Source organism: Dendropsophus ebraccatus, chromosome 3 (assembly GCF_027789765.1).
Source record: "Dendropsophus ebraccatus isolate aDenEbr1 chromosome 3, aDenEbr1.pat, whole genome shotgun sequence".
Lineage (NCBI taxonomy): Eukaryota > Metazoa > Chordata > Amphibia > Anura > Hylidae > Dendropsophus > Dendropsophus ebraccatus.
The window spans coordinates 169,503,673-169,530,855 of record NC_091456.1 but is presented as its reverse complement, the minus strand read 5'-3'; the positions used below and the strand labels follow the sequence as shown (position 1 = coordinate 169,530,855).

General features: G+C 44.8%; 2 protein-coding genes across 2 annotated transcripts in view; one reads left to right on the top strand and one right to left on the bottom strand.

The window, feature by feature from the left end:
* The window catches only part of TTC33 (tetratricopeptide repeat domain 33), a 147,597-nt gene extending 145,245 nt beyond the window's left edge, over nucleotides 1–2,352 (top strand). Inside the window, exon 5 of the mRNA XM_069964767.1 lies at nucleotides 914–2,352. Coding sequence (XP_069820868.1) covers nucleotides 914–1,270 — 357 coding nt within the window. The 3' untranslated portion in view covers nucleotides 1,271–2,352. The remainder of the gene's footprint in view (nucleotides 1–913) is intronic.
* Nucleotides 2,353–11,043: 8,691 nt separating this feature from the next.
* PTGER4 (prostaglandin E receptor 4) lies at nucleotides 11,044–26,327 on the bottom strand. The gene is made up of 2 exons (XM_069963104.1): nucleotides 25,357–26,327; nucleotides 11,044–13,599 (listed from the first exon to the last, which is right to left on the bottom strand). Exons 1-2 carry the CDS (start codon nucleotides 26,182–26,184, stop codon nucleotides 13,003–13,005), a joined length of 1,425 nt encoding a protein of 474 aa, XP_069819205.1. The 5' UTR covers nucleotides 26,185–26,327; the 3' UTR covers nucleotides 11,044–13,002.
* Between the last annotated feature and the right edge of the window lie 856 nt (nucleotides 26,328–27,183).

The window sequence follows — 27,183 nt, the reverse complement described above, 5'->3', positions numbered from 1 at the left end:
TCAGTGTGGAGCAGGATTCTGGCTAGGTGGAAGCCTTGGCTGGGTCCTTCCCGGAGGTATATCTGGCTAGTCCTGTGTTTCGAGACTCTTAAATGAAGCTCCACGGGCTCTTCTTTTTCAAGACAATGCATCCTCTCGAGACAACACATCATCCTCTGCTGTCTCAGGAGGTTTGGCTGGATACCATGTTTCTCGAACGAAAGCAAAACAAAAACCAAGTGTTGTTTGAACGTCGGCAACTTCTCCGAACCTGAATTCTCGTCATTTAACTTCCCACATCTGGAGAAGGTGAAGGCAGCCTATGGCCTATGGCTGTATTCAGTTTTTCCAGGACTCCCTAGGGCGGCATCCAACTTTTCCACAGACAGGGATTTAAATTCCAAGCATTCGGAAGTTGCCGAACCCGGGACACTTTTTCATGAAACTAGTCCTCTTGCATCTATCATTTTCTTGCTCAGTTGCTAAAATATGAGAACAAAGCAACTTTTTAAGTCTAAGCTCCTATGTAGATCTATAGTTACACATTAGAAACAAACTTTATGACCTGATTGTGCATGCAGGTGTTATGCTGGCTGTACACATTAGAATAAACTTGGCCAACGCCACTTCTGGTGGACTGAGTGACCATCTTTTGTGTTTGGTGGCCTTCTGACTCTCTCCAGATGGCAGATGTTGTAGGAAAAAGATGGCGCTTGTTGGATTTCAGAATGCTTGATCGTTTTTGTAAACTACTGGCAGAGACTCTCTCTCTTCTCTATTATTTAGAATACGTGTATGCTTGGCCATGTCCGGTGTTTATGGGAGGGAAAAGTGTTGGCCGAATAAGTGTTCGGCTTAAAGCGATATAAAGTGTATGGTCAGTATTAAGAAGAAAAGTCATCCCTAATAAATGTATGTGTGTCGTCATCTACAGGCCATTAGGAGCTTCCAGATTGGGATTCACATCTGCCCTTCTAATATGGAGTTATGGGAGGAAGATCTGAGCTGGGCTCGAAAGCTTCTCCACCAGAAGAAAGAAGCCGATGCGGCAGAAGCTTCGGAGAGCAACCAGACAGATTTCAGTATAGAACAGGCCTTGATCCCGGACTATGACTTTGAGAGTGATGAGGTGTTGGCGGCCTGTGACGCCATATCACGGATACAGAAGTTGGCTGCTGCCAATAGCAAAACAATTGTTGTTTCTTCATCGGGAAAGGTGACAAATCAAGAGCCATTGAGAGACAACGCTTCAACCTCCGATGACCCACAATTGTTCATCAAAGCTCGATAGCTGGTTCATTGGGAATGTGTTTTTCCATCTGTGACAGGATTATGCTATAAAGGGGAAAGGGACTGTAATGGTATATTTCTATGCAGAGAGATATCACTCTATTCAATATATATGAACTCATTAGCTTTACCCTTTAAGATTACCCTATAGCAAGGATAGTCATTTTTACATTTCAGAACTCCTGGGGGGTGGAACCCTTTATAATGTCCTAAGGAAAACTACTCTAACTGTCAGTTCATTGGAGAGATGGTCATATTTGTTCTCACTTTGAAGTTTCCCATTAACAGATGCACAACTCCAACCATCTTGGCTGTGGACGAGGTCCCAGCTCCAAGGTCCCCAGCTATGTGAAGTCCTTATTTGTTTTAAATGGTTTGTTCACCAAAAAAAAAATTCTTTCAAATCAACTGCTGCCGTAAAGTGCCAAAGATTTGTAATTTACTTCTATTAAAAAATCTCCAGTCTTCCAGTACTTGTCAGCTGCTGTATATCCTGCAGGAAGTGGTGTATTCTTTCCAGTCTGACACAGTGCGCTCTGCTGCCACCTCTGTCCATGTCAGGAACTGTCCAGAGCAGCAGCATATTCCCATAGAAAACATCTCCTGCTCTCCAGACTGGAAATAATACAACACAGGACTGCAGGACATACAGCAGCTGATAAGTACCGGAAGACTTTAGATTTTTTTTTTTTTACCAGAAGTAAGTTACAAATCTTTGGCACTTTGTGACACCAGTTGATTTGAAAGGAAAAAAAATTGTCAACTACCCCTTTAATGACCAAAGATACTAAGACCATATGCCCGTACAGTAGCAGAGATGCTTGCATAGTCTGTATGCAGACACACGGAGCCCTAAGCATTGCTTGTAATGCCATATAGTGTCTTATTGCGACAATCATAGACTGATACCGTGGCATCTGAAAGGACATAGAGATCTAGGAGTCATATGGGGGTACAGTAGGGTACCTTGACTTGTGTGGGCCCCGTGACTCCACTGTGCAACATGTAAGTTGTGGCCATTCATTATGCAGTGGTGCATGAGGCCAAAATGTGGAAATCCCAATAAAGAGAATCTGCATTGTCCATGTCCTTGTGTGTATTATCTGAAAGATGAGCGACTCTTGGCCTTGGTTCTATTCATTGAATGGACTTGGTGGGTAAGTAGACTGTATATTAGTGATTGTTGTCTAAGCTAAAGGTGCAAAACCCAACATAATAACATAATAAAGTATAATATTGTATATCAGATATTAAGGGGTCACCTCTAATAGGACAACACAAATGTAAAATACCAGGTGAGTAGTAAGGGGGCCTTTTCATTAAACTTTTCCCAGTTATACTTAATTGACAGATCTTTCAGACTATTAGATGCTTGAGCTCATATGTTATTCCATAAGTGGTCTGCAGCTGGCAACTAGAACTTGGGATTGTAGTTTTACGAGACCCGGGGGAACCTTATTTTGCATGTTGCAGACCGCTGGGCACTACAGCTGGTAGGATTTCACAAGAGGCAGATGAACCTTAAGGATTCCCCTGTGACTGTAAAAAAAACACCCATAGTCGGCCAAATGCTGAGCATCATCCAGGCCTATAAAATTGTTATTAGTTCTGCAGCCTCCCCTGATGTCTATATAATACATGTTACCATTAGAATAGACATTACACTGGGGGGAGCTGTCTGTGTCACTAGTGCTGCAGCCTCCCCTGATGTCTATATATGACATGTTACAATTAGAATAGACATTACACTGGGGGAGCTGTCTGTGTCACTAGTGCTGCAGTCTCCTCTGATGTCTATATACAGTACATATTACCAATAGAATAGACATTACACTGGGGAGCTGTCTGTGTCACTAGTGCTGCAGTCTCCTCTGAACTCTATATATTACATGTTACCAATAGAATAGACATTACACTGGGGGAGCTGTCTGTGTCACTAGTGCTGCAGCCTCCCCTGATGTCTATATACAGTACATGTTACCATTAGAATAGACGTTACACTGGGGGGAGCTGTCTGTGTCACTAGTGCTGCAGTCTCCTCTGAAGTCTATATACAGTACATGTTACCAATAGAATAGACATTACACCGACAGCAGCAACAGTGACACAGATAGCTCCCCCAGTATAATGTCTATTCTAATGGTAACATGTAATATATAGACATCAGGGAAGGCTGCAATACTAGTGACACAGACAGCTCCCCCAGTATAATATCTATTGTAATGGCAACGTGTAATAAATAGACATCAGGGGAGGCTGCAGCACTAGTGACACAGACAGCTCCCCCAGTGTAATGTCTATTCTAATGGTAACATGTAATATATAGACATCAGGGAAGGCTGCAATACTAGTGACACAGACAGCTCCCCCAGTATAATATCTATTGTAATGGCAACGTGTAATAAATAGACATCAGGGGAGGCTGCAGCACTAGTGACACAGACAGCTCCCCCAGTGTAATGTCTATTCTAAAGGTATCATGTACTATATAGACATCAGGGGAGGCTGCAGCACTAGTGACACAGACAGCTCCCCCCAGTGTAATGTCTATTCTAATGGTATCATGTACTATATAGGCATCAGGGGAGGCTACAGCACTAGTGACACAGACAGCTCCCCCAGTGTAATGTCTATTCTAATGGTATCATTTATTAAATAGACATCAGGGGAGACTCAGTATGACTTGTGGTATTTAACTGTGCTGGGACCGGGGCTTGTGCAGTTCTGCAGTTCTCCATGCAGATATTGGTGGCAGCAGAGAGGCCATTGTGCAATGTTACTGCTGGTCTATTTAGTTCCCCCTACAATTACCCCAGCCCATGGAGAATGATCACCTCTGAATATTTAATGTAATGTGACATCTGCTGCTCCCTTTTTTTTCCTCAAACTTGAGTGACAAATCTAGCTCTGCTGCATCTATTATATATACACAAGAATGTTCTAAGGTAAACGCTCCTCTCTTCTGTATACATTGTGGCGGTGACTCCTCAGAAATCCCGCTGACTCGAGGCAATTCTATATGGTAAATGTTTACCTTGGTATCTGGTTCACTTTCCCATAGACATCCCATTGATCCGGTAAACAGGAGAAGCGCCATCTTCATCATTAATGGCCAATTATGTTTGTTCAGCCAATAGAATTGTGCAAATAATTTCCTCAGCGTTTCCTCATGTCTCCTACAAGATCGATGCAGCTATAAATATTGCAGGAGTGACTGTGCCAATAGATATGGAAGCTGGGAGAATTGTTATAAAGGGATCACCTCACCAAAGACAACCCCTTCTATGCGGGAGCAGCCGAATGGCCAGGATTATAAGAGTCTGCTTTCTTTTAAAAACAACGCCATCTTGTCTATCACGCTCTATCCTGGTTTATGTGGTCATGCTCTATCCTGGTTTATGTAATGATGTACCACCCTATTTATGTGGTCATGCTCTATCCTGGTTGATGTCAAGATACCCCCCTATTTATGTGGTCATTCTCTTCCCTAGTTTATGTGGTCATGCTCTACCCTGTTTTATGTGGACATGCTTTATCCTGGTTTATGTGGTCATGCTTTATCCTGGTTTATGTGGTCATGCGCTACCCTGGTTTATGTAGTCATTCTCTATCCTGTTTTATGTGGTCATGCTTTATCCTGTTTTATATGGTCATGCTCTATCCTGTTTTATGTGGTCATACTTTATCCTGTTTTATGTGGACATGCACTATATATGTGGTCATGCTTTATCCTGGTTTATGTAGTCATGCGCTACCCTGGTTTATGTAGTCATGCTCTATCCTGGTTTATGTGGTCATGCTTTATCCTGGTTTATGTAGTCATGCGCTACCCTGGTTTATGTAGTCATGCTCTATCCTGGTTTATGTGGTCATGCTTTATCCTGGTTTATGTGGTCATACTTTATCCTGGTTTATGTAGTCATGCGCTACCCTGGTTTAGGTAGTCATGCTCTATCCTGGTTTATGTGGTCATGCTTTATCCTGGTTTATGTAGTCATGCGCTACCCTGGTTTATATAGTCATGCTCTATCCTGGTTTATGTGGTCATGCTTTATCCTGGTTTATGTAGTCATGCGCTACCCTGGTTTATATAGTCATGCTCTATCCTGGTTTATGTGGTCATGCTTTATCCTGGTTTATGTGGTCATGCTTTATCCTGGTTTATGTAGTCATGCGCTACCCTGGTTTAGGTAGTCATGCTCTATCCTGGTTTATGTGGTCATGCTTTATCCTGGTTTATGTAGTCATGCGCTACCTTGGTTTATGTAGTCATGCTCTATCCTGGTTTATGTGGTCATGCTTTATCCTGGTTTATGTGGTCATGCTTTATCCTGGTTTATGTAGTCATGCGCTACCCTGGTTTATGTAGTCATGCTCTATCCTGGTTTATGTGGTCATGCTTTATCCTGGTTTAGGTGGTCATGCTCTAACCTGGTTTATGTGGTCATGCTCTACTTTGGTTTATGTGGTCATGGTCTATCCTGGTTTATGTGGTCATGCTCCACCCTGGTTTATTTGATAATCTGCCACCTTGTTTTATGTGGCCATGGTCCGCTCGGTCAAAGTGCTGAATTTTACTGTACTTCTTTACTGGAGCATCAGTATCAGACACAGCATAAAAGTTTCTTATAAAAAGAGCCTAGTAACTTCCTGTAGTATTACAGCTAAGAAAAAGCCAATACTGCAGTACCAGACACAGCCAGTAGATAAGAGAGGCGCTGTTTCTGGAAGATGGCAGCCATGATTTTCAAAGTTTTTACAATCTCTTTAACTTTAACATCCTATAATAACTATAATATCTTATCATAGACAACAAGGAACCAAAACCATTTCCATTGCTGCGACTTCTACTTCTCTGTTCCTGCCTATAATAATCAGTGCACCTGGGCGGCTGCACCTGCCGCTTTATCTCTATTATGTTACCGTATTAGCCTGGATTGCAGGCAGGAGCTGCCAATAATACTTGTCATGGATGGTGTGAATATCCCTAAGCGTACAGTAAATACATTATGTATATTGTAGTAGTAGTCGTAGTGATCATCCACTGGGCTGACAGCCCCATATAACGGAGGTGTTGACCTCAGTGCTTGCGTTGCGATGTCTTCTGTCCTGTACTCCAGGCTTCTTAAGACAAATGGGAAATGAAACGCCTTGTGTCAGATGAATGAGCAGAAGCCATTGAAGATCTGTCAGGAGGCGGCAGATGGCCCGTTCACCGCGGCCGCCCGGGTATTTGAACAAGTCTTTTATGCGTCAATCTAATTTATAGAGACAAAAGCTCAACCAGACAGAAAAAAACGAGGAAACGTGGAAGTGACGGACCAATGTGCGGGGTCTCCTGCTTTCTATGAAGACGTATTGCCATGGAGCTTGTGTATGTTTGCACTCGGAGCATTTTCCTTTATCTGTGATGGACAGAGCATAGACAGACGCGGAGGAACCGTCACACTCGCACTACGCCATAAGACACTTTTTCCATCTCTGCTATAAATAGATCATATGTAAGGCAAAAAATGAAACCTATGAGTATCCCGAGTCCTATCCAATAGGAGTGTCAGTCCTTAAATAGAAAAAATAGAGAAAAACAAGTCGCATGAAGGCGCAAACCTATACACTGATGGTATGTGTCCTGGTGAATGGCTCCAAGATGTAAAAGGGGTGTCCGGTTTTGAAAACCCATTGTCATATACTATAATAAAGAATTGTGTGTTAGTAAAGGTGTATCCTGTTCAGGGTCCTCTTCTAATGTCGAAAGGATACAAAGAGCATTTCTTGTTCTGGGGGACCAGGTCTGCCTATTGAGGCACTGTGTAATCCTTGATTCCCCCTGTGGTGGCGCTGCAGGGAAACTGAACATTTAAGGTCCCCATACACTTTATACTAATGCCGCTAGTGGTTCGTTCAGTCATTAGTATAAAGTGGGTGGTGGCCTCCCGAGTCTCCAATGACAGATAATGTCAGTAGAGAAAGGGGTCGGAGATGGACACCAAGCATTCATGTGTATGGGGAGGACGGAAGAGGTAACTGTCAACAGTTATTGAAGGTGTGTAGACATCTTTCCTGCCAGGTTACTACATAGATCACTGATCACTGATGGACACTTTGGGATTTGTGCAGATGGTCAATGTGTTATAATTTCTTTAGGGTGCGTTCACACGTACAGGATCTGCAGCAGATTTGCTTTGAATCTGTAACTTCAAATGTGCGCCATTAAATCTGCTGCAGATCCTGTACATGTGAACGCACCCTTAAGGAATTTTTTTTTGCAAATGTCGCAAAGATCAAAATGGGTCCCTTCTTAGGCTATGTTCACACTACGTACGATACCGGCCGTAGTGCGAATATACGCACGTAGTTTTGAGGTTGATGCGTTTGCTTAAAAGTACACGATATACGGCCGCACAGTTCACACTACGTATGAACTTACGACCGGATCGTATACGGCGCCGTGAAAAATGAACACGACCATTGTTTGAGGACGGAAATGTTCCAACTCACGGCCGTGGATTTCCATGCGGTCCCGTACGGAGTACTTATTTCAGCCAAATTGAACTTGATTTTTCGATCCAAAAGGTTCTGTGAGTTTTATTGGGCTGGGCGAAGATTTCCAAGTAAATGACCTGTTTCAGATCGCTTCGAAACAAGCTAGGGAAGCATAACTCTACTACGGGCGTATGTTCACGGTTCGTACGCATCCAGCCGCATGTCGATTTTTTCCCACGGCCGTAGTTTCAGCCGCACATGTACGGCTGCGTACGAACTACGGCCGGAATCATATGTAGTGTGAACATAGCCTTAAAGCAGGGGTCTCAAACTCAATTTACCCGGGGGCCGCTGGAGGTAGAGTCTGGGTGAGGCTGGGCCGCATCAGGGTTTCCACAAGAAAAGCTCTTACAAAACATTCCAATGTCATCAAATGGTTTCTCTCCCCCATGCTTTTCTCCGCTGCTTCTCTCCCCCATCCCCATGTTTCTCCCCCCCCCCCCCCCGTTTCTCCCCCATCCCCAGGTTTCTCTCTCCCCTGTTTCTCCCCCATCCCCAGGTTTCTCTCCCCCCTGCTTCTCTCCCACATCCCCATGTTTCTCTCCCCCATCCCCATGTTTCTCTCCCCTGTTTCTCTCCCCCATCCCCATGTTTCTCTCCGCTGTTTCTCTCCCCCATCCCCATGTTTCTCTCCCCCCCCTGCTTCTCTCCCCTGTTTCTCTCCCCCATCCCCAGGTTTCTCTCCCCCATGCTTCTCTCCCTGTCTCTCCCCCCCCTGTTTCTTCCCCATGCTTCTCTCCCCCATCCCCAGGTTTCTCTCCCCCATGCTTTTCTCCCGTTTCTCTCCCCCATCCCCATGTTTCTCCCCCCCCTTCCTCCTCACCTCCTCCGAGATAGTCGCCGCTGCTGTCCGCCTCACCTACTGGCCGCCCTTAGGGCCCGGACGTTCTCCTCCAATCAGCGGAGACCAGGAGCGTGGTGCGCTGCGCATGCGTTGATTGGATGCATGCATCATGGTGATTGGATAGGAGGAGCACGTCCGGGCGCTACAGGCGGCCAGTAGGTGAGGCGGACAGCAGCTGCGGGCAGCAGCAGGGCGATCTGCGAGACAGATGCGGCCATCAAAAGAGCTGCATCTGGCTCACAAGAGTGGGGCAGGCGACATCCGGACTCCAGGGACAGCGCACACCACAGCAGCACATCACTCAGGGGCCCGCTGGGCCCCGAAAGTGACGTGCTGCCGTGTGCTGCAAACTAATAATGTGGGCGGCGGCATGGGCCCTCCTGGAGCCTCGGGCCCCGGGCGGCCGCCCAAACCGCCCACATTATAATCCGCCACTGTCAGTGACACAGGGCCGCACTTACAGTAAAGTTACCATTGAGGTGGGGGCCGCAAACTAGTGTCCCGAGGGCCGCGAGTTTGAGACCCCTGCCTTAAAGTGTACCCCGGAGAAGAGGGTGTTTTTCCCCCTTCACTTCTTTCCATGACCCTTGGGCCAATTTCTCTTGTTTAGAAATGCATTTCTTCTGGGGAGGGGTGTGTGTGATGAGGGCGAGAGGTATATATAAATATATATATATATATATATATATATACATACACACACTCACCGGCCACTTTATTAGGTACACCTGTCCAACTGCACGTTAGCACTTAATTTCTAATCAGCCAATCACATAGCGGCAACTCAGTGCATTTAGGCATGTAGACATGGTCAAGACAATCTCCTGCAGTTCAAACCGAGCATCAGTATGGGGAAGAAAGGTGATTTGAGTGCCTTTGAACGTGGCATGGTTGTTGGTGCCAGAAGGGCTGGTCTGAGTATTTCAGAAACTGCTGATCTACTGGGATTTTCACACACAACCATCTCTAGGGTTTACAGAGAATGGTCCGAAAAAGAAAAAACATCCAGTGAGCGGCAGTTCTGTGGGCGGAAATGCCTTGTTGATGCCAGAGGTCAGAGGAGAATGGGCAGACTGGTTCGAGCTGATAGAAAGGCAACAGTGACTCAAATAGCCAACCGTTACAACCAAGGTAGGCAGAAGAGCATCTCTGAACGCACAGTACCTCCAACTTTGAAGCAGATGGGCTACAGCAGCAGAAGACCACCCGTTCCTAGCATGGTGTACCTAATAAAGTGGCCGGTGAGTGTGTATATATGTGTATATATATATATATATATATATATATATATATATATATATATATATCAATATGGACTGCCATGCTCATGGACTCTAAGGACCCTATTACATGGAGTGACAATCTGCCGAATCAGGCCGATTCAGCAGATGATTGTGACGTGTAATAAAGACAACGATCATCGGCTGTTCATGTCTTAGGTCTGCCAGGCACGCATTGCTACATCTAATAGCGATGCACAGCCAACAGCTGATGAATCAGTAAATAAAATAATAAAGTTCATATATTACCTCTCCATGCCCCCAGTGTTTTGTTAGCTTCCCCTCGCTCTCCAGAGCTGCCGATGCAACTTCAAAGCCAGTCTCTTAAGTGATAGGCTGCTCAGCCAATCACTGACCAGGACAAGACCACTTAAGTCAGTGACTGGTTGAGCGGTCTGTCACTTCACACACGCTCCAAAGTGGCTGCGGGGAGCGAGGTGAAGCGAAGAGAGAACACTGAAGAAGTGAAGAAGGTGTGGAAAGGTAATGTATGAACTTCACTTTTAAAGCAAGGGCTAAACGATAATCGAGGCGTGTAATAGGTTTAGTAAACCAGCTCGGATCCAGCATATTAGCGTTCCTTTACTGTAGTGATCAGGCTGTGTAATACGGCCCTAAGGTATCCGGAAACTTTGGAATTACATCAGCATTGATAGAAAAACTAGAGCAGCGTGTGGTACAATTTTTGCCACCAAAGCAACCTTGACAGATCCTCAAAGGAGTTGTGTGTGTGTGTGTGTGTGTGTGGGGGGGGGGGGGTCTAGTGTCTTGCAGGTTTGGCACAGTATGTCTATTGGGGGGAACACTGTCAATGGGATCCAGTACAGAATCCTTGCTGCCAATGTACAGTATATATAGAGTGTGTACTTAGATATCACTAACTTTATTATATTTACCTAAGACAGTCAATCAACTGTTCTCACATGGTGGATCACTTAGTGTCTGGAGGATACTTAGATGAAAGCTTTAGCTTTGGCTGTTTAGGCATAATGAGAAATGTAGTTTTGCAACAGGAGGGCCGCAGGTTCCCCATTCCTGTCACAGATAGTGCCCCCCCCCCATCCTCTTACCAGGAACGCAACTAAGAAGTAAGTTATTGCACAACAGTCAGGTTCAACAACAAAATTTTATTGTGCCCCCTCCCCCCCTCCAATAAAACAAACTATTGGTCAATAAAACAGTTTGACGAATACAGATTCAGAATGCAATTACAGTAAAGCAATTCACATGGCCACGGAAAGCAACAGAACATGCTATCAATGATGACATGAATCGAAAAATCGAATGCATCAACCACAACTCTGTAAGTGCTTCAGTCACATGAACAATCTATGGGTATTGGGCCAAGTTTGGCGTTGTAGAAATGGAGTTCTATCAACCCCATAATGCCTAATGGTGACCAGGGCACATGGCCGGGGAATGTATTGTGCAAATGGTGGAATGTTCCCCTGCAAAAGTGGTGGTCAACTACCGGAGGGGGTGACAACTAATTGTGGTGTACGGGTACATGGGCACTGGTGGTGAGAAGATGCCCTGCTCTACAGGTCTCCTCTCTATCGTTCTATTCACTTCTTCCCATACCTTGCATACATGATCTCGTTCTTTGGCTGTGCCGCATGGAGAATTGGTCTCTTGTAAAGCAGATACAACCTGCTGTGACCACTCCTGTACATGGTTTGTTGGTAACTTTGGTAAGAGCAATGCAGTCCTGCATAGAGGGTTGATATACAGATGTGGCTAACATCACATAGGACTACATTATCCTTACTTGTAATTTTCAGGCTACAAAAACAATGTAGTTCCAAAAGGTGACCACTTCAGTTCTGGTACATCTGTATATATCCTTTTATGAGACTATCCTCATTTTACTCAAAAACTGTTTATTTGGACCCATGGCCTTCTTCCCTGGTACCATCTAATCATAGGAGTGCCTCTACCTGGAACTACCACATGGACCCATTGAAATTGGTGACTGTCCAGTGCTTTCTATGGATTCTGATGGTCCTTCAAAGCCAAGAGCTTAAATAATATGGCTTTCATTGGGTCTTTTACGAGGCATTCCTGATTAGGTGACGGCACCCTATCTAATGGACCTGAACAGGACAAAGGAGAAGAGCCTGACTAATTCTGAATAAATCCCAAAATTTGGTGGTTGAGTCTAGACTAGAGATGAGCACAACTGTATTCAACTTTTCCACAACTCCATACAGCTGCATCATCAGCCACCAGTATTCAAAAGCCGACCGAGCAGACTTGAACATGCTCAAGTCGCACTGCTTTCTAGTCTAGACCAATATGACTACTACTTGCAAAGCCAAAAAAGCGAGGGGAGAGGGGTCTTTACCATCTTATAGTCCATCTGATATTCAATAGAATTTTAAAGATGGCTCATGAGTTTATGGACTGGATTACATCTGAAGGATATAATCGCATTGTATTACAGTGTTGACGTGCACGGACTCCGCCACTGGCCATAGTTATCGATGTTGCCAAAAAGTGTCAGAATTTAGTGCAAAACCTTTTTTTTAAGGACATTAATAAAAGGCTTCCCAGCAATATTCTTAAAAATTGAGGATATTGCCTATTAATTCTTTTATCTAGACATTGGAATCTAAAAACCTTCTCATGGAGAAGACAATAAATACATTACAAAATCCCATATACATACATAGTCATCCATAAAAATTCACATTTGTTTAAGCTTAGCTAGACACATAGACATTCATCATCTATGAGACAAATCTGATTTGTCGGTGAAAGTGTCCGGAGTCTTACAATTGATCGTCTTATCTCCTCTAGAGCAGCCACCGAGGGTGGAACTGGTCATCGAAAGTGCCAATGAAATTATAAACTGTGTCAGACCCCCAGAACAATCTTGGGTGAAGACCACTGCCATCCCGCCATATCTGGTCTCCTGTTTGTCTAGAACCATCAGATTTCTGATGGTCGTGTACCACATCACGGAGAAAAGTAGTAGTTCTGTCTGTGACATAACTGGAATGGTGTATTTGGGCCTCACCACAAATTACCAAGATCTAAATGTGCAAAGTGGACAACCTGAAGTTCCTATATACATTTCTCTGATAAATTCAATGTCTCATCGGGAAATGTGACGTGAAGTGGGTTTTCCTTGGATGAGGTGCCATTCTGCGTGACTTGTCTCGGCTGAGTCTCATTTACGAGCAGTACTTGCTCAGAATCTGGACCCTGAGAAGAAACTGACTGGTCAGAACCACGTAACGTCCTGTCCGGAGCTCCTGGGAGGTTTATACCCATAGTGGCCCCTGGTAAAACTGTGCTGCTCCTAAAGCTTCCATCGCTTAGTTCAAGAGGGTACAGTAAAGTCTGAGACGTGGAGCTAACTTCTCGGAGCTCTCTGGATACAAAGGATGGGGAATGACTAGAAAGAACCGAGGAGGCTCTTCTGCCCTCGGTGCAATTGAAGCTTCCCGCAGAGTGGGGCCTCCTGCCACTGCCAATCCTGCAGAAGAGACACTTGATCTTTTCAATGACTTTGCTGAGTACAGTCCTTTTCAGGAGGATATAAATCCATGGATCCAAGATGGGGTTCACCGAGGCCATTCTGATGGCTTTCAGATCCAGGTTGCTTGATATGTCCCGTTCTACTGGTGGTTGATAGAGCTGGTTGACAAAAACTCGAACCTGCAGGAGAGAGAAGGACACACATGAGTTCTCACTGTGGAAACTCAAAAGCCATATATTATTGAAATCAGATGGAAAGGGAGGAGGTGCTTGCTTTTATATTCGCCTGTGAGGTATGAAACCACTTCTACAGATCCTCAACACTACATACGTAACACTGCACAGCCTCAACATACAACATGTCTACATCCCGGTAACTTTATATGGATGCTTGTAGAATATTGACTGGCACGATGCATGACCATCTGCTTGGATGAGCGTATTTGCCATAGACAAAACACACCATTGAGTCTTGACAGCTGGAACAATATCACCTTTTTAACCAAGTGGAAATTTTGTCTGAAACCTAAATATAGATGAGTGGAATGGGCCGCAGGCTAACAAATACCAGACGAGGGTTCACGTACCAATCAGCATGCGAATTACATTTGTGGTGGAGTCTAGAAGTGAAGCAGAACTATGTATACCATGGGGCTCATAAGGAGGAGAACTTTAAAGGGGTTGTCAGAAAATAGAAGGCAAGGTCTGCTCTTTTTGAGAAACTGCCGCTCTTGTCCAATTCATTTGAATGGCATAGGGTCAAAGTGCCATACTACTCATGATGGACAAGGATGGACCTTAATGCATATCAGACCATAATACATATGAGATTGTCTCCCGATCCTCCAATACATATGAATTGTTGGCTCGGGAGACAGGAGAAGGTTGTGCTGTGTTGGTGGCTAATCTCCCTGAGAACAAAAGAATGGGCCAAATGTCCACCCATCTTACTCTGTCCCCTGACAAGTGCCATCACTTGGGAAGCCAGCATATACATTAGATGGTTGGTCAGCCTGCTAAAATAGGTGAAGTCGGCCAATATCTAATGTGTATGGTCAACTTAACAACGTAGGTATTATATAAGAAGTAGAGATGAGCGCAACTCAAGCATGCTCGAGTTCTATCATTCAGCATTTGAATACTGGTAGATGAAGAAGTTTGATTCAGCCCTAGGGACACCGAAAAAACATAGGCTGTATCCATGTTTTCCAGGACTGCATCAAACTTCTTCAGCCACTGGTATTCAAATGCTGAATCATCGGAGTCAAGTTGCAATCATCTCTTAAAGGAAGCTAACTCCTTGTTGGCTGCTGACTGACATTGACCATACTTCTTCCTCATTCGCCGCTGACTGACATTACCCGCACATTTGTTATATTTACATTTCACAAGACCGACTGAATCATCTGTTTAGGAAGAACCAACAGTGACATCTGTTCTAGCGTTACAGTACGATCAGCATCTAAAGTCAACAATGGGTTGAACTTGATGGACCCAGGATCCTCATTGAGAGACTCAGCTATTGACTTTGCCGACCAAGGATGTTTTTATGCCAAATGAGATAAGGTATGGCGTTGTGGATGCCTGCGGGCCAAGTATCTACATTCCTATCACTCCATTCACAGCTCATTACTAGATACTTCTCGAGATGCCCTAACCATTAGATTTTGGACTAGGAAATTGAATGAAGGTACAAGGGATCATGTCTTTTCAAGGGCTGGTCCATAGTTTTTGATACCTATTCTTAGAAGGGTCCCTTGATCACAAGTAGGGTTGTGCGGAGATGCCAAACTGTTGCAGCCTTTGGAAGTCCTGGAAAGCTGCATCCAACTTCTGCAGCCGCAGGGAGTCAAATACTGAGCGTTCGAGTTCAGAGAACGTTGCAGAACCCAAACAGTTTGGCTTCTCCACTCAACACTAATCACAAGTTGTTATTTTGCCTGGACCTGGAGCAAGTGTCCATGTTCCCTACAGTGCCCCCACTGGTGAAAGGTTTCATCTCTGCAGCTGGAGACTGGCCAGGAAAGTTCTTACACTATCACCACCCTCTTCATCTCAAGAACCTCTCGGAATTTCTGGAAATTTCTCTGTCTTTGTGTACAGGACAATAACCCTCAGGGCGAGGAACTGATTGACAGAGCTGGACCGGCTCAGTCTCTTAAGCAAAACAACATGTAAACTGGAAGAACCCACAGAAGACAGTAACCACTGTCTTGGTGCTCACTAGGTTACTGTATCTTGTGGGTTGTTCCCCGAGAGTTAATGGAGAACGGCCATGCTCATATTTTTTGCAATAATTCATACAAGAAACAAAATTTAAACTGAGTAAATTCTGACCAATCTGTGTATACAGCTCCAGCACAGACCTTCACGGCTATAAACTATAACACCACCCTGTGTAGTCTGATCTGCTGGGAGTTACTCCACCCTCTCTGTGCCCTTTCTTCTTGTTGACATCCCAGAATAGAAGGTCAAGTATATGTACTATAATCATAAAGATTCATAGGTCTGCATGGGAGCTGTATACACAAAACGGTAGACTATTTAGAAAAAGTTGCAAAAATGGACACGTCCTAAGAGAGACATCTACAGGGAGACAACGGCAATGGATGCCATGTGCAGCAGTGACCAATAGGTGGCAGCTCCTGCAAATCCTTGCTGCGTCCGGCATGTACAGTGATAATCGAAGCTGTGAATTGTATGTACCCTATTGTATTACACTGGATGTAATGTCTCAGCCGGGCCGCACTGTTCTCCAGTTCTCCGGGCCTTTGATAACAGAACAAAAATCTCTTCTCATTCCCCGCCCAATTCTTTATTGCTTGCGTCCATATAACTGATATGGTCCCGCAGTCTCTATTACAGGCAGAGTGTGCTGTATGTAATGTTTGACAAAGTCAGCTCTGCTACATCTGTAATACCATTCAGAGGTGGAAAGTGAACTATGGTCGGATTAGTATTGGTGTTGTAGTTTTGCAACAGCTTTAGGGCCCTAGCCTGTCAGGGCATACTGGGAGTGATAGTTATGGTGTCTATAATGGATTACAGGCTAGTCCTGTATACTCACATATGTCCTCTGTATACAGCCGATAGATGGCAGCTATAGAACAGCAGGCGGGGTCCTGGAGGTGTAAAGGCCGGGCACCTCTCACATCCCTGACATTCCAACAAAACTCAAAGATCACAGATCAAGGGGCTGTTCTGTGACCCCCCTGATCCCTGCGAGGCGGATGTGCGGACATTTCCTGGTAAGGGCATGGCAGTACCAGGGTCTGGAGTCCCAGGAGATGAGGAGCCTTAGACTGAAGTCTACTCCATCAACTTATGAAATTAAATGCAATTAAAATAAGAATTTCTTAATAAACAGATGTAGCAGAGCTGAATTTGTCATATGGCACAACCTATTATTCAGAAACAAAGTATAATCAAAATAAGAATTTCTTATAGAGTCAAGTTTGGAGCAACCTATGATTTAGAACTACACGTGAACATACAACAATGAGAGTCTATGCCATGTACAACCGCCAAAGTATGAAGTGACCAATCCAGCTCTGCTACATCTGTTAAACCAATGAGTAATGCAGACAAATAATTAAAGCTCCACATATCATCCTGTCACCAGACACTGAACCCTCCATACCAAGCGTCTTCTACTGAGACATATAAAGAAGAGATAAAGACGTTACCAGGGCAGACGCATCTCGCGCAAATCCAATTACGCTCGCAGATGCCAGGGGCTCATTTCCAGAAGAAGCTGTAAATGCAGGAAGCGCAGAATTCCAATCTGGTTTCCTTTCTGTCATTAAAGACCCCTCTGCCTGCTCCCTTAGTATACATGCCTGGCAGGTTTACCAGATGTAGCAGAGATGAGTATGCCATGTGCCACATTGTGCTTTTCTAACTATGAGCATTTTGCAATGCATGACTAAGGTAGTCTCTTTGGCTCTGCTCCATCTCCATCTCCAGACATGCTGGGAGTTGCAGTTTTTCAGGATAGCTACAGGTTGGAGATCACTGATATACAGGATGTAGCAGTAACATGCACAGAACAGCAGCGAGGCCCGGGGCGCACACGTAGGAACTGCTGTAAATCCTGGCAACAATCCCCCTGCAGTCCTGGAACAAGTCCCTGCGTGTGTCACCGCATACAGATATAACATGGTGTCAGTGGGGACAGAAGTTTCTGGATTTCAGTTTTATGCCAAACTTCAAGCTCCGGGGCTCCAATGCAAAATCTGTAATGACCCCCCCCTAACTGCACCCCCTATAGTTATAGCCCTGTCTGGTCTCATCTCTTCTACTGCAACTCAACATTCATGTCTTGTGCTCTGTAATCTCTGAAGTCTCTCTAGTGCTCTGTAATCTCTGAAGTCTCTCTAGTGCTCTGTAATCTCTGAAGTGTCTCTCTGGTGCTCTGTAATCTCTGAAGTCTCTCTAGTGCTCTGTAATCTCTGAAGTGTCTCTCTGGTGCTCTGTAACCTCTAAAGTCTCTTGTACTCTGTAATCTCTGAAGTCTCTCTGGTGCTCTGTAATCTCTGAAATCTCTCTGGTGCTCTGTAATCTCTGAAGTCTCTCTGGTGCTCTGTAATCTCTGAAGTCTCTCTAGTGCTCCGTAATCTCTGAAGTCTCTCTGGTGCTCTGTAATCTCTGAAGTCTCTCTAGTGCTCTATAATCTCTGAAGTCTCTCTAGTGCTCTGTAATTTCTGAAGTCTCTCTGGTGCTCTGTAATCTCTGAAGTCTCTCTGGTGCGCTGTAATCTCTGAAGTTTCTCTTGTGCTCTGTAATCTCTAAAGTCTCTCTAGTGCTCCGTAATCTCTGAAGTCTCTCTTGTGCTCTGTAATCTCTGAAGTCTCTCTAGTGCTCCATAATCTCTAAAGTCTCTCTAGCGCTCTGTAACCTCTGAAGTCTCTCTGGTGCTCTGTAATCTCTGAAATTTCTCTGGTGCTCTGTAATCTCTGAAGGCTCTCTGGTGCTCTGTAATTTCTGAAGTCTCTCTGGTGCTCTGTAATCTCTGAAGTCTCTCTAGTGCTCCGTAATCTGAAGTCTCTGGTGCTCTGTAACCTCTGAATTCTCTTTAGTACTCTGTAATCTCTGAAGTCTCTCTGGTGCTCTGTAACCTCTGAAGTCTCTTTAGTACTCTGAAATCTCTGGTGCTCTGTAATCTCTGAAGTCTCTCTGGTACTCTGTAATCTCTGAAGTCTCTCTGGTGCTCTGTAATCTCTGAAGTCTCTAGTGCTCTGTAATCTCTGAAGTCTCTCTGGTGCTCTGTAATCTCTGAAGTCTCTCTGGTGCTCTGTAATCTCTGAAGTCTCTTTAGTACTCTGTAATCTCTGAAGTCTCTCTAGTGCTCTGTAATCTCTGAAGTCTCTCTAATGCTCTGTAATCTCTGAAGTCTCTCTAGTGCTCTGTAATCTCTGAAGTCTCTCTGGTGCTTTGTAATCTCTGAAATCTCTCTAGTTCCAATAATCCTTTGAGATGTCCGGGGCTGTGGTCATGGTTTGTCCTCACAGACATCCTGGACGGTTGAACGGGATCACACGTGACGGTGTTACCCAAATAACACAATGACACAGCTGCTCCCTGGTAAATAACTTTAACAACATGTACAAGCCCTATGATAATAACAAAGCAGCACAACATGGCGCTTATCACCGGAGGCCATGCTTATCACCGGCCTGAGTTAATATTTACCCGCACAGGTGAAATCACTGATCGGCAGCACAAACAGAGTCTGCAGGAGGAATCACACTGGACCTGTGACTTCTCACGGGGGAATTTCTGCTGTTACTTTAAATAGGAAAGTAAATAAAGTGGGGCGTGGGCCTGTGCACACACCCCGACATATGGGGTAATGGGAAGTAATAACCTCACAGCCCAACGTTGTATCAGGCCGGACATGGAAAGTAACAGGGATATATAGCTGGTGGTAATACAGTACAGAGGGTAGGACCTCCTGAAGGGGGCGCCACTGGTCCCTCAGCCTTATGACACTACACATCTCAATAACTCAGAACTATCTAGACATTGTGACATTGTATGTTCATTTATTAGATTACTTCATTTTTACAGCTGTTTTTAAAACACTGGTGGTATTATGTGAGCACTGTATAGCAGTATTATCTGTGAACGGTATAGCAGTAGAATCTGTGCACTGTATAGCAGTATTATGTGTGCACTGTGTAGAAGTATTATCTGTGCACTGTCTGATGGTATTATGCATGCAGTGTATAGCAGTATTGTCTGTGCGATGTCTGACAGTATTATCTGTGCACTGTATAGCAGTATTCTGTGTGCACTGTATAGCAGTATTCTGTGCACTATCTGATGGTATTATACATGCAGTGTATAGCAGTATTATCTGTGTACTGTATGGCAGTATTGTCTGTGCCCTGCCTCATGGTATTATGCATGCAGTGTATGGCAATATTATCTGTGCACTGTCTGATGGTATTATGCATGCAGTGTATAGCAGTATTGTCCATGTACTGTCTGATAGTATTATGCATGCCGTGTATAGCAGTATTATCTGTGCACTGTTTGATGGTATTATGCATGCAGTATATAGCAGTATTATCCTGGTACTGTCTGATAGTATTATGCATGCCGTGTATAGCAGTATTATCTGTGCACTGTTTGATGGTATTATGCATGCAGTATATAGCAGTATTATCCTGGTACTGTCTGAGGGTATTATGCATGCAGTGTATGGCAGTATTATCTGTGCACTGTCTGATGGTATTATGCATGCAGTGTATAGCAGTATTATCCGTGCACTGTATGGCATTATAAGTACAGTATATGGTGTTATTGCATAGCATCGTTATTCAGGCAACTACAGTGTTGGTGTTCATTATCAGCACCATATGACATTATACATTATATGTCATTTTTATGCCCAGTGTTTGAAACCAATGAAGGAAATTCATTGTGAAAATTTGAATGCGCCCTCCGGTTGTGGACAGACAACCTGATCTGTAACTATATGCACCTGGGCCAGGTCAGATACCAATCCAACCCGACAGACCAGTCAGGATCAGCTGAGCAGATACTACAAAGAAGCCTTATCATCCACTTATCAGGGCTACTGTATATAGCAAACAGGGAGAGCAGCCACCATGTCTGTATAGTCAATGATTATCTGTACACAAGCAATATTGCTGCAAAACTACAACTCCCATCATGCCTGGACAGCCGAAGGCTGTCCAGGCATGATGGGAGTTGTAGTTTGCAACAGCTAGAGGGGTGCATCCCTGTTCTTTGCGTCAGACACTATACTTATTGAACTTTTTGTTGTCATGGTGCTGAAATATTTTTGTGGTTTATTTTCACAACTGCTGAAGACTCAAAGGCAAAAAATGCTGACGGTCCCTGCCCATCCTCCCCGCCGGGGACTTTAATGTGTATTGCTCCTGATGCCAGGGTGGCTGTAATCTCCTATACGCCCTCGGATAATGACATCATGGGTGCGATGGGCGAGGATGGCATCGGATTTAGGAATTCTGTGGCATACGTAACAATGGGACACACACCAGCCGGCACACGGGCTGAATGACGGCATTGTGCGGCCGGCCCGGATGAAATTCCACCTAAATTGCTGTATTGGAAGATTCTTCGCATTTTGGTCTATTAATATCTGGGCTACAAATTACTGATGGAGAAGGGAGGACGGAAACTTCTGGGCTGCAGAAAAAGTCCTTGGGATGTGACCAGATCAGAGTTTTCTACTAACGTTTGAGGATCGTTTACTTTTTCTGAAATATATTGTATTGTGAATGGACATGGTGTAATACCCAATTCCTCCTGTGGGGGAGCTGCAGGGAAACTAAACAATGTTCAACAGGTTTCTTTACAGATTACAACTGCTCAAGAGGAAAACAAATTTTTAAGCAGAGATTGTTCAGTGTGGACAATCCCTTTAAGGCTGAATGTCTGCTTCTATGGGCACAGAAATAGTGGTTGTCACCCAGTAGGTCTATAGTAATTGGGGATTTAGGGTACTTTAGTGACCTGTAGTGGGTAGGAGCTTAGTTTTTTGATACATAATCCCAAATTCACCACTTATATACCATCTACTAATTTGAATGGACATTGTGTAGTGTCTAATCTCTCCTGCGGGGGCACTGCAGGGAAACTGACAAATTTCTGTACAGAATACCACTAGTTTCTGGGAAAACTATTTTTCAAATACACATTGTGCAGTGTGGACAATTCCTTTAAGGTTGTGTATCAGCACTTTAACAGCGACCAATAGTGGTTGTCACCCTGTAGTCCTATGGTAATTTGGGGTGAGTTTTTCTAATACAGATTAAATCCACTGGCGTGAATGGACATTGTGTAATGCCTAATCTCTCCTGTGGGGGAGCTGCAGTGAAAGTGAACACTTACCTCCAGGACTCTGCACAGTTTACAACTGACCGCTAGGGAAAGTTTCTTTAAGTAGAGATTGTGCAGAGTGAACAATCCCTTTAAGGCTTGGTGTCAGTTCCTATTTGGGTACTCCGTATACAGGACTAACCTCAGATGTAACCTGCAGGGAGGTTGTGGGGTCAGGTGGAGCAGACTTTAGTGTAACTGCTTACGGCTCAGTTATCTCTGTGAGGTGACGACTCTGCGGGGCTGTGACGTCTGTAGGGATTTAGTGTAGAATTTTAGCCTAGGTGAAAATTTATGGAGTTTGTCTGAGGCTCAGGCTGCAAGCACTGCAGTATACAAGACATATTGTAATATACAGGACGTACCGCAATATACAGCATGTACCGCAGTATAGAAGATATATTGTAATATACAGTACGTACTGCAAGATATAGGACATACCGCAGTATACAAGACATACTGCAATATAAAGCATGTGCGGCAATATATAATAATATATAAGGCATACTGTAGTGAACGTACGTATACGTACCGCAGTATACGGGATGTACCTCAATATGCAGCATATACTGCAATATACAAGGCATACTGTAATACACAGGACATACTGCAATTTACAGTATGTAGCGCAATATACATGACACACTGCAATATACAGCACATACCGCAATATAAAGGACGTACTGCGATATACAGAATGTATCACACTATGCAGGACTTGGGAGCCTGAAGGGATAGAGCTGCAAAAGTCATTCTTACCATCCAGCTTTCCTGGACTTCTGAATGGCAGACTGTGTGTATAACTTGGCAGATAGGACATTCAGGAGGCATTACACTGACCTCCATGTTATACATCACCCAGCTTTCCCTGGCACAGATACAACTAAGAAATAGTGAATGACGCTGACGCCTGGGACTAAAGTGTTGGCTTTTTATCATAGTGGGATTTGTAGTTCTTCTACACTGGTCTAGGTCTGTAGACTGGTTTGTTAGATGCCTATATATATATATATATATATATATATATATATATATATATATATATATATATATACACACACACCCACACCTGTCTACAGATAGCTCATGAGAAAGTTGCACAAAGTTTGACTTGTGGCCATGCTGGGGCTTGTAGTGCTGGATACTTTTACATAGTAACATAGCTGATAAAGGTGAAAACAGAAAAATGGCCCTATATATCCCTGCAGTGTTGTCTCCGGCTTCTGCAGCCTGGGGATGACTAGGAGCTGTCAGGACATGTAGTGATGTAGTAGTGTGGAGCAGCTCAGCTATTCCTGCAGAACCAGCATGACATAACACGTTGCGCAGCATGGCAGCGGAGGGGTTAATCATCTCTCACACCCTATACACCAGGACTGGGTGGTGCCCTATGTGCCCATGTATACCCCTTTTTCTGGGTACATCCACTCCCATAATAAATAACCTACTGTAGACTTTTTGTGGTTTCCTGTTGTTTTAGGATGCGCAGCAACCAACCATAAAGCGTAAAACCTGTGAAGTGTGCCAGGAGGATATAGTGCCCTATAGGAGGCCATATACATGATAGATCCTGGCACCTATACTGTATGACCTGCCCATACAGGAGGATATAGTGCCCTATAGGAGGCCATATACATGATAGACCCTGGCACCTATACTGTATGACCTGCCCATACAGGAGGATATAGTGCCCTATAGGAGGCCATATACACCATAGACCCTGGCACCTATGCTGTATGACCTGCTCTGCCCATACAGGAGGATATAGTGCCCTATAGGAGGCCATATACATGATAGATCCTGGCACCTATACTGTATGACCTGCCCATACAGGAGGATATAGTGCCCTATAGGAGGCCATATACATGATAGATCCTGGCACCTATACTGTATGACCTGCTCTGCCCATACAGGAGGATATAGTGCCCTATAGGAGGCCATATACATGATAGATCCTGGCACCTATACTGTATGACCTGCTCATACAAGAGGATATAGTGCCCTATAGGAGGCCATATACATGATAGATCCTGGCACCTATACTGTATGACCTGCCCATACAGGAGGATATAGTGCCCTATAGGAGGCCATATACATGATAGATCCTGGCACCTATACTGTATGACCTGCTCATACAAGAGGATATAGTGCCCTATAGGAGGCCATATACATGATAGATCCTGGCACCTATACTGTATGACCTGCTCATACAAGAGGATATAGTGCCCTATAGGAGGCCATGATATATACCATAGACCCTGGCACCTATACTGTATGACCTGCCCATACAGGAGGATATAGTGCCCTATAGGAGGCCATATACACCATAGACCCTGGCACCTATACTGTATGACCTGCTCTGTATGGGATCACATTGACATTCCTGGACAGCTGACAGGCTCATACAGGAGACGGGGCAATACAGGGAGGAGCAGGAACAGAAGGGGATACACAGGGAAGGAGACAAGATCAGGGAAGAAGGGAAGGAGACAAGATCAGGGAAGAAGGGAAGGAGACAAGATCAGGGAAGAAGGGAAGGAGACAAGATCAGGGAAGAAGGGAAGGAGACAAGATCAGGGAAGAAGGGAAGGAGACAAGATCAGGGAAGAAGGGAAGGAGACAAGATCAGGGAAGAAGGGAAGAAGGGAAGGAGGGAGAGAAACAAGATCAGAACAGGACGCAGAAAAGAAGGAAGAATGGAAAGTGGAGGAAGGATAGAAAGTTACAATGTGAAGTAGAATGGAGAGATAAAAGATGAAGGAAGAATAGAAAGATACAAAATCGGGAAGAATGGAAAGTGGAGGAAGAATAACAAGAAGCAAGATCAGGTAATGATCCAAATTGGAGGAAGAATAGAAAGTTACAAAGAGATGAAGAATGAAAAAGTGAAGGAAAGAAAGATGCAATATAGAAGTATACAGGGGAGGAAGGTGGAGAAGAGAGATAAGAGGTGAAAGGGGAAAACAACAGGACAAAGCAGAAAGAGTCAATGTGGAGGAAGACAAACTAAATGTGACAAGGTGAAAGAATCAGAACAGGAGGGAATGGAAAAGAAGAAGAAGAAAAGATACACTGTGATTGAAGAAGAGAAAGAAAAAGAAGGGCAAACACAGTAGGAAGAAGAGAAACATACAATGTAAAGTAGAGCAAGCTAGAAGTAAAGAAAGAAGATGAAGAGGAAATACAATATAAAGAAAGAAGGATAAAATACAATGTGTTAGAGGAAGATAGAAGAAGAAGAAGAAGAAGAAGAAGAAGAAGAAGAAGAAGAAGAAGAAGAAGAAGAAGAAGAAGGGCAAAATACAATGTATAGGGAGAAGAAGAGAAACATACAATGTAAAGAAAGGAGAAGAAGACAGAAGCAGAAGGGAGAGATACAATGTAGAGAAGGAAAGCAATTCAGAAAGATACAATGTAAATAAGAGCATGATAGACGAAGAAGAAGGGCAAAATACAATGTATAGGGAGAAGAAGAGAAACACAATGTAGAGAAAGAAGAGGAAGACAGAAGGAGAAGGGAGAGATACAATGTAGAGCAGGAATGACAGAGAAAGCGGCACTCACCACCAGAGGGATGGAGCAGATCAGCACGACCACCGAGGTGGCTATGAGGACGATCACCATCTGGATCTCGGCCCCCGCCATCCTCCTGAAGCTCCGCCGCCTCCTGAAGTCGGTGATGCGGGTGTCGGTGCCCAGCGAGGTCCTGCGCACGAACTGCCGGTGCATCCGGATGAGCGCCACGCACACCAGCACATTGCACAGCACCGTGACCAGCGTGAGGAAGGAGCTGAAGCCGGCGTACATGTACGAGTAGGCGGCGTGGGTGGAGACGTTGGTGCGCCAGTCTATGAAGCACCAGGTGTACGGGTACTGCAGCGTGGACTTCCCCAGCCCCATGCTCGGGAGGGCGCAGAACACCACGTTGGACACATAGATGGCGCACAGGGTGAGTCCCGCCAGCTTTTTGTCCACATAGTGGTTGTAGAAGTACGCGTGGTTGATGGCCAGGTAGCGCTCGATGGACATGGCGCAGATGATGCTGAGACCCGACAGCCCGAAGAAGAGGAGGATGAAGGAGCTGTATTCACACAGAGCCTCTCCCCCCGGCCAGCGGTTCTGGATGTAGGTGGCGATAGTGACCGGGCTGACCAGGCAGGTGCCCAGCAGGTCGGTGATCGCCAGCCCACACACCAGTGTATAGAAGGTGGTCTCCTTCTGCTCCTTGCGGGACTTGCACAGGACGATGATGGCGATCAGGTTGCCCACCACCCCGAATATGAACATGACGGCCGGGATGGTGGGGGGTTTGCTGCTACTTTGGCTGCCCAGTGCCCCCAGCAGCCCGGTGTCATTGTGGGAAGCTAGGGTCATGTTCACACCGGTATGCATGGTGTCAGCGGTTAGAGTGCGGTTAGATCCGGCAGCGCATCCTCAGCCTGGTGGGTGCAGTGGCAGCAGCTCTGGCAGGCACAGGCTGGCATGGTCTCAGGCTGGCAGCATGCTCTCTCTCTCCTGCTGGAGCACGCTCACTACTGAAGAGACGAGAGAAGTTTACTCTGGTGAAGTTACTGGGGAGGAGTGAGCTCTGCGCTCCACTCCCCCTGGCTGCTGATTGGTGGAAGGTGAGTGCCTGGGTGGCAGCAGGGGGACTGGCACTATACCCAGCCAGCATCTCATGCACCCTCTGACAACCTGGACACCTACAGCTGCTGCAAAACTACAACTCTCATCATGCCATGGCATGATGTGAGTCGTAGTTTTGCAACAGCCAGAGAACAATAGGATGTGGGACATTACCCTATCATCATCATCTATTGTCCCCCAGCTTTCCCAGGCTCCTGAGCGGCTGTGCATTTGTCCTATATTTCTCATGCACTCTTTGCCCTAAGACCATGATAGTAAATAGTCATCCTTAGATTCTACTACTATCACCATCATTAATGCTATTACCTGTTGTCACCCAGCTTTCCCAGGACCCTGAGTGGCTTTCATTTATTCAATATCTTTTATGTATTAAAAGATCTGAACCATGATAGTAAATTGGTTCTCTTATCATTATCATTATCATCATCATCTATTGTCACTCAGCTTTTCCAGGCTTCTGAATGACTTTGTAGTTGCCCAGTATTTCGTATACACTGTAGTAAATGGTTACAATGAAGTTTTGCTGCTATCATCATCATCATCACCACTACCTATTGTCAACCAGCCCAGCTTTCCCAGGACCCTGAGTGGCTTTTATTCATTCAATATCTCTTATGCACTCAGAGATCTGAACCACCATAGTAAATGGTCACGATAGAGTTCTGTTTTCATCATCATCATCATCATCATCATCATCATCACCACCACTACCTACTGTCACTCAGCTTTCCCAGGATCCTGAGA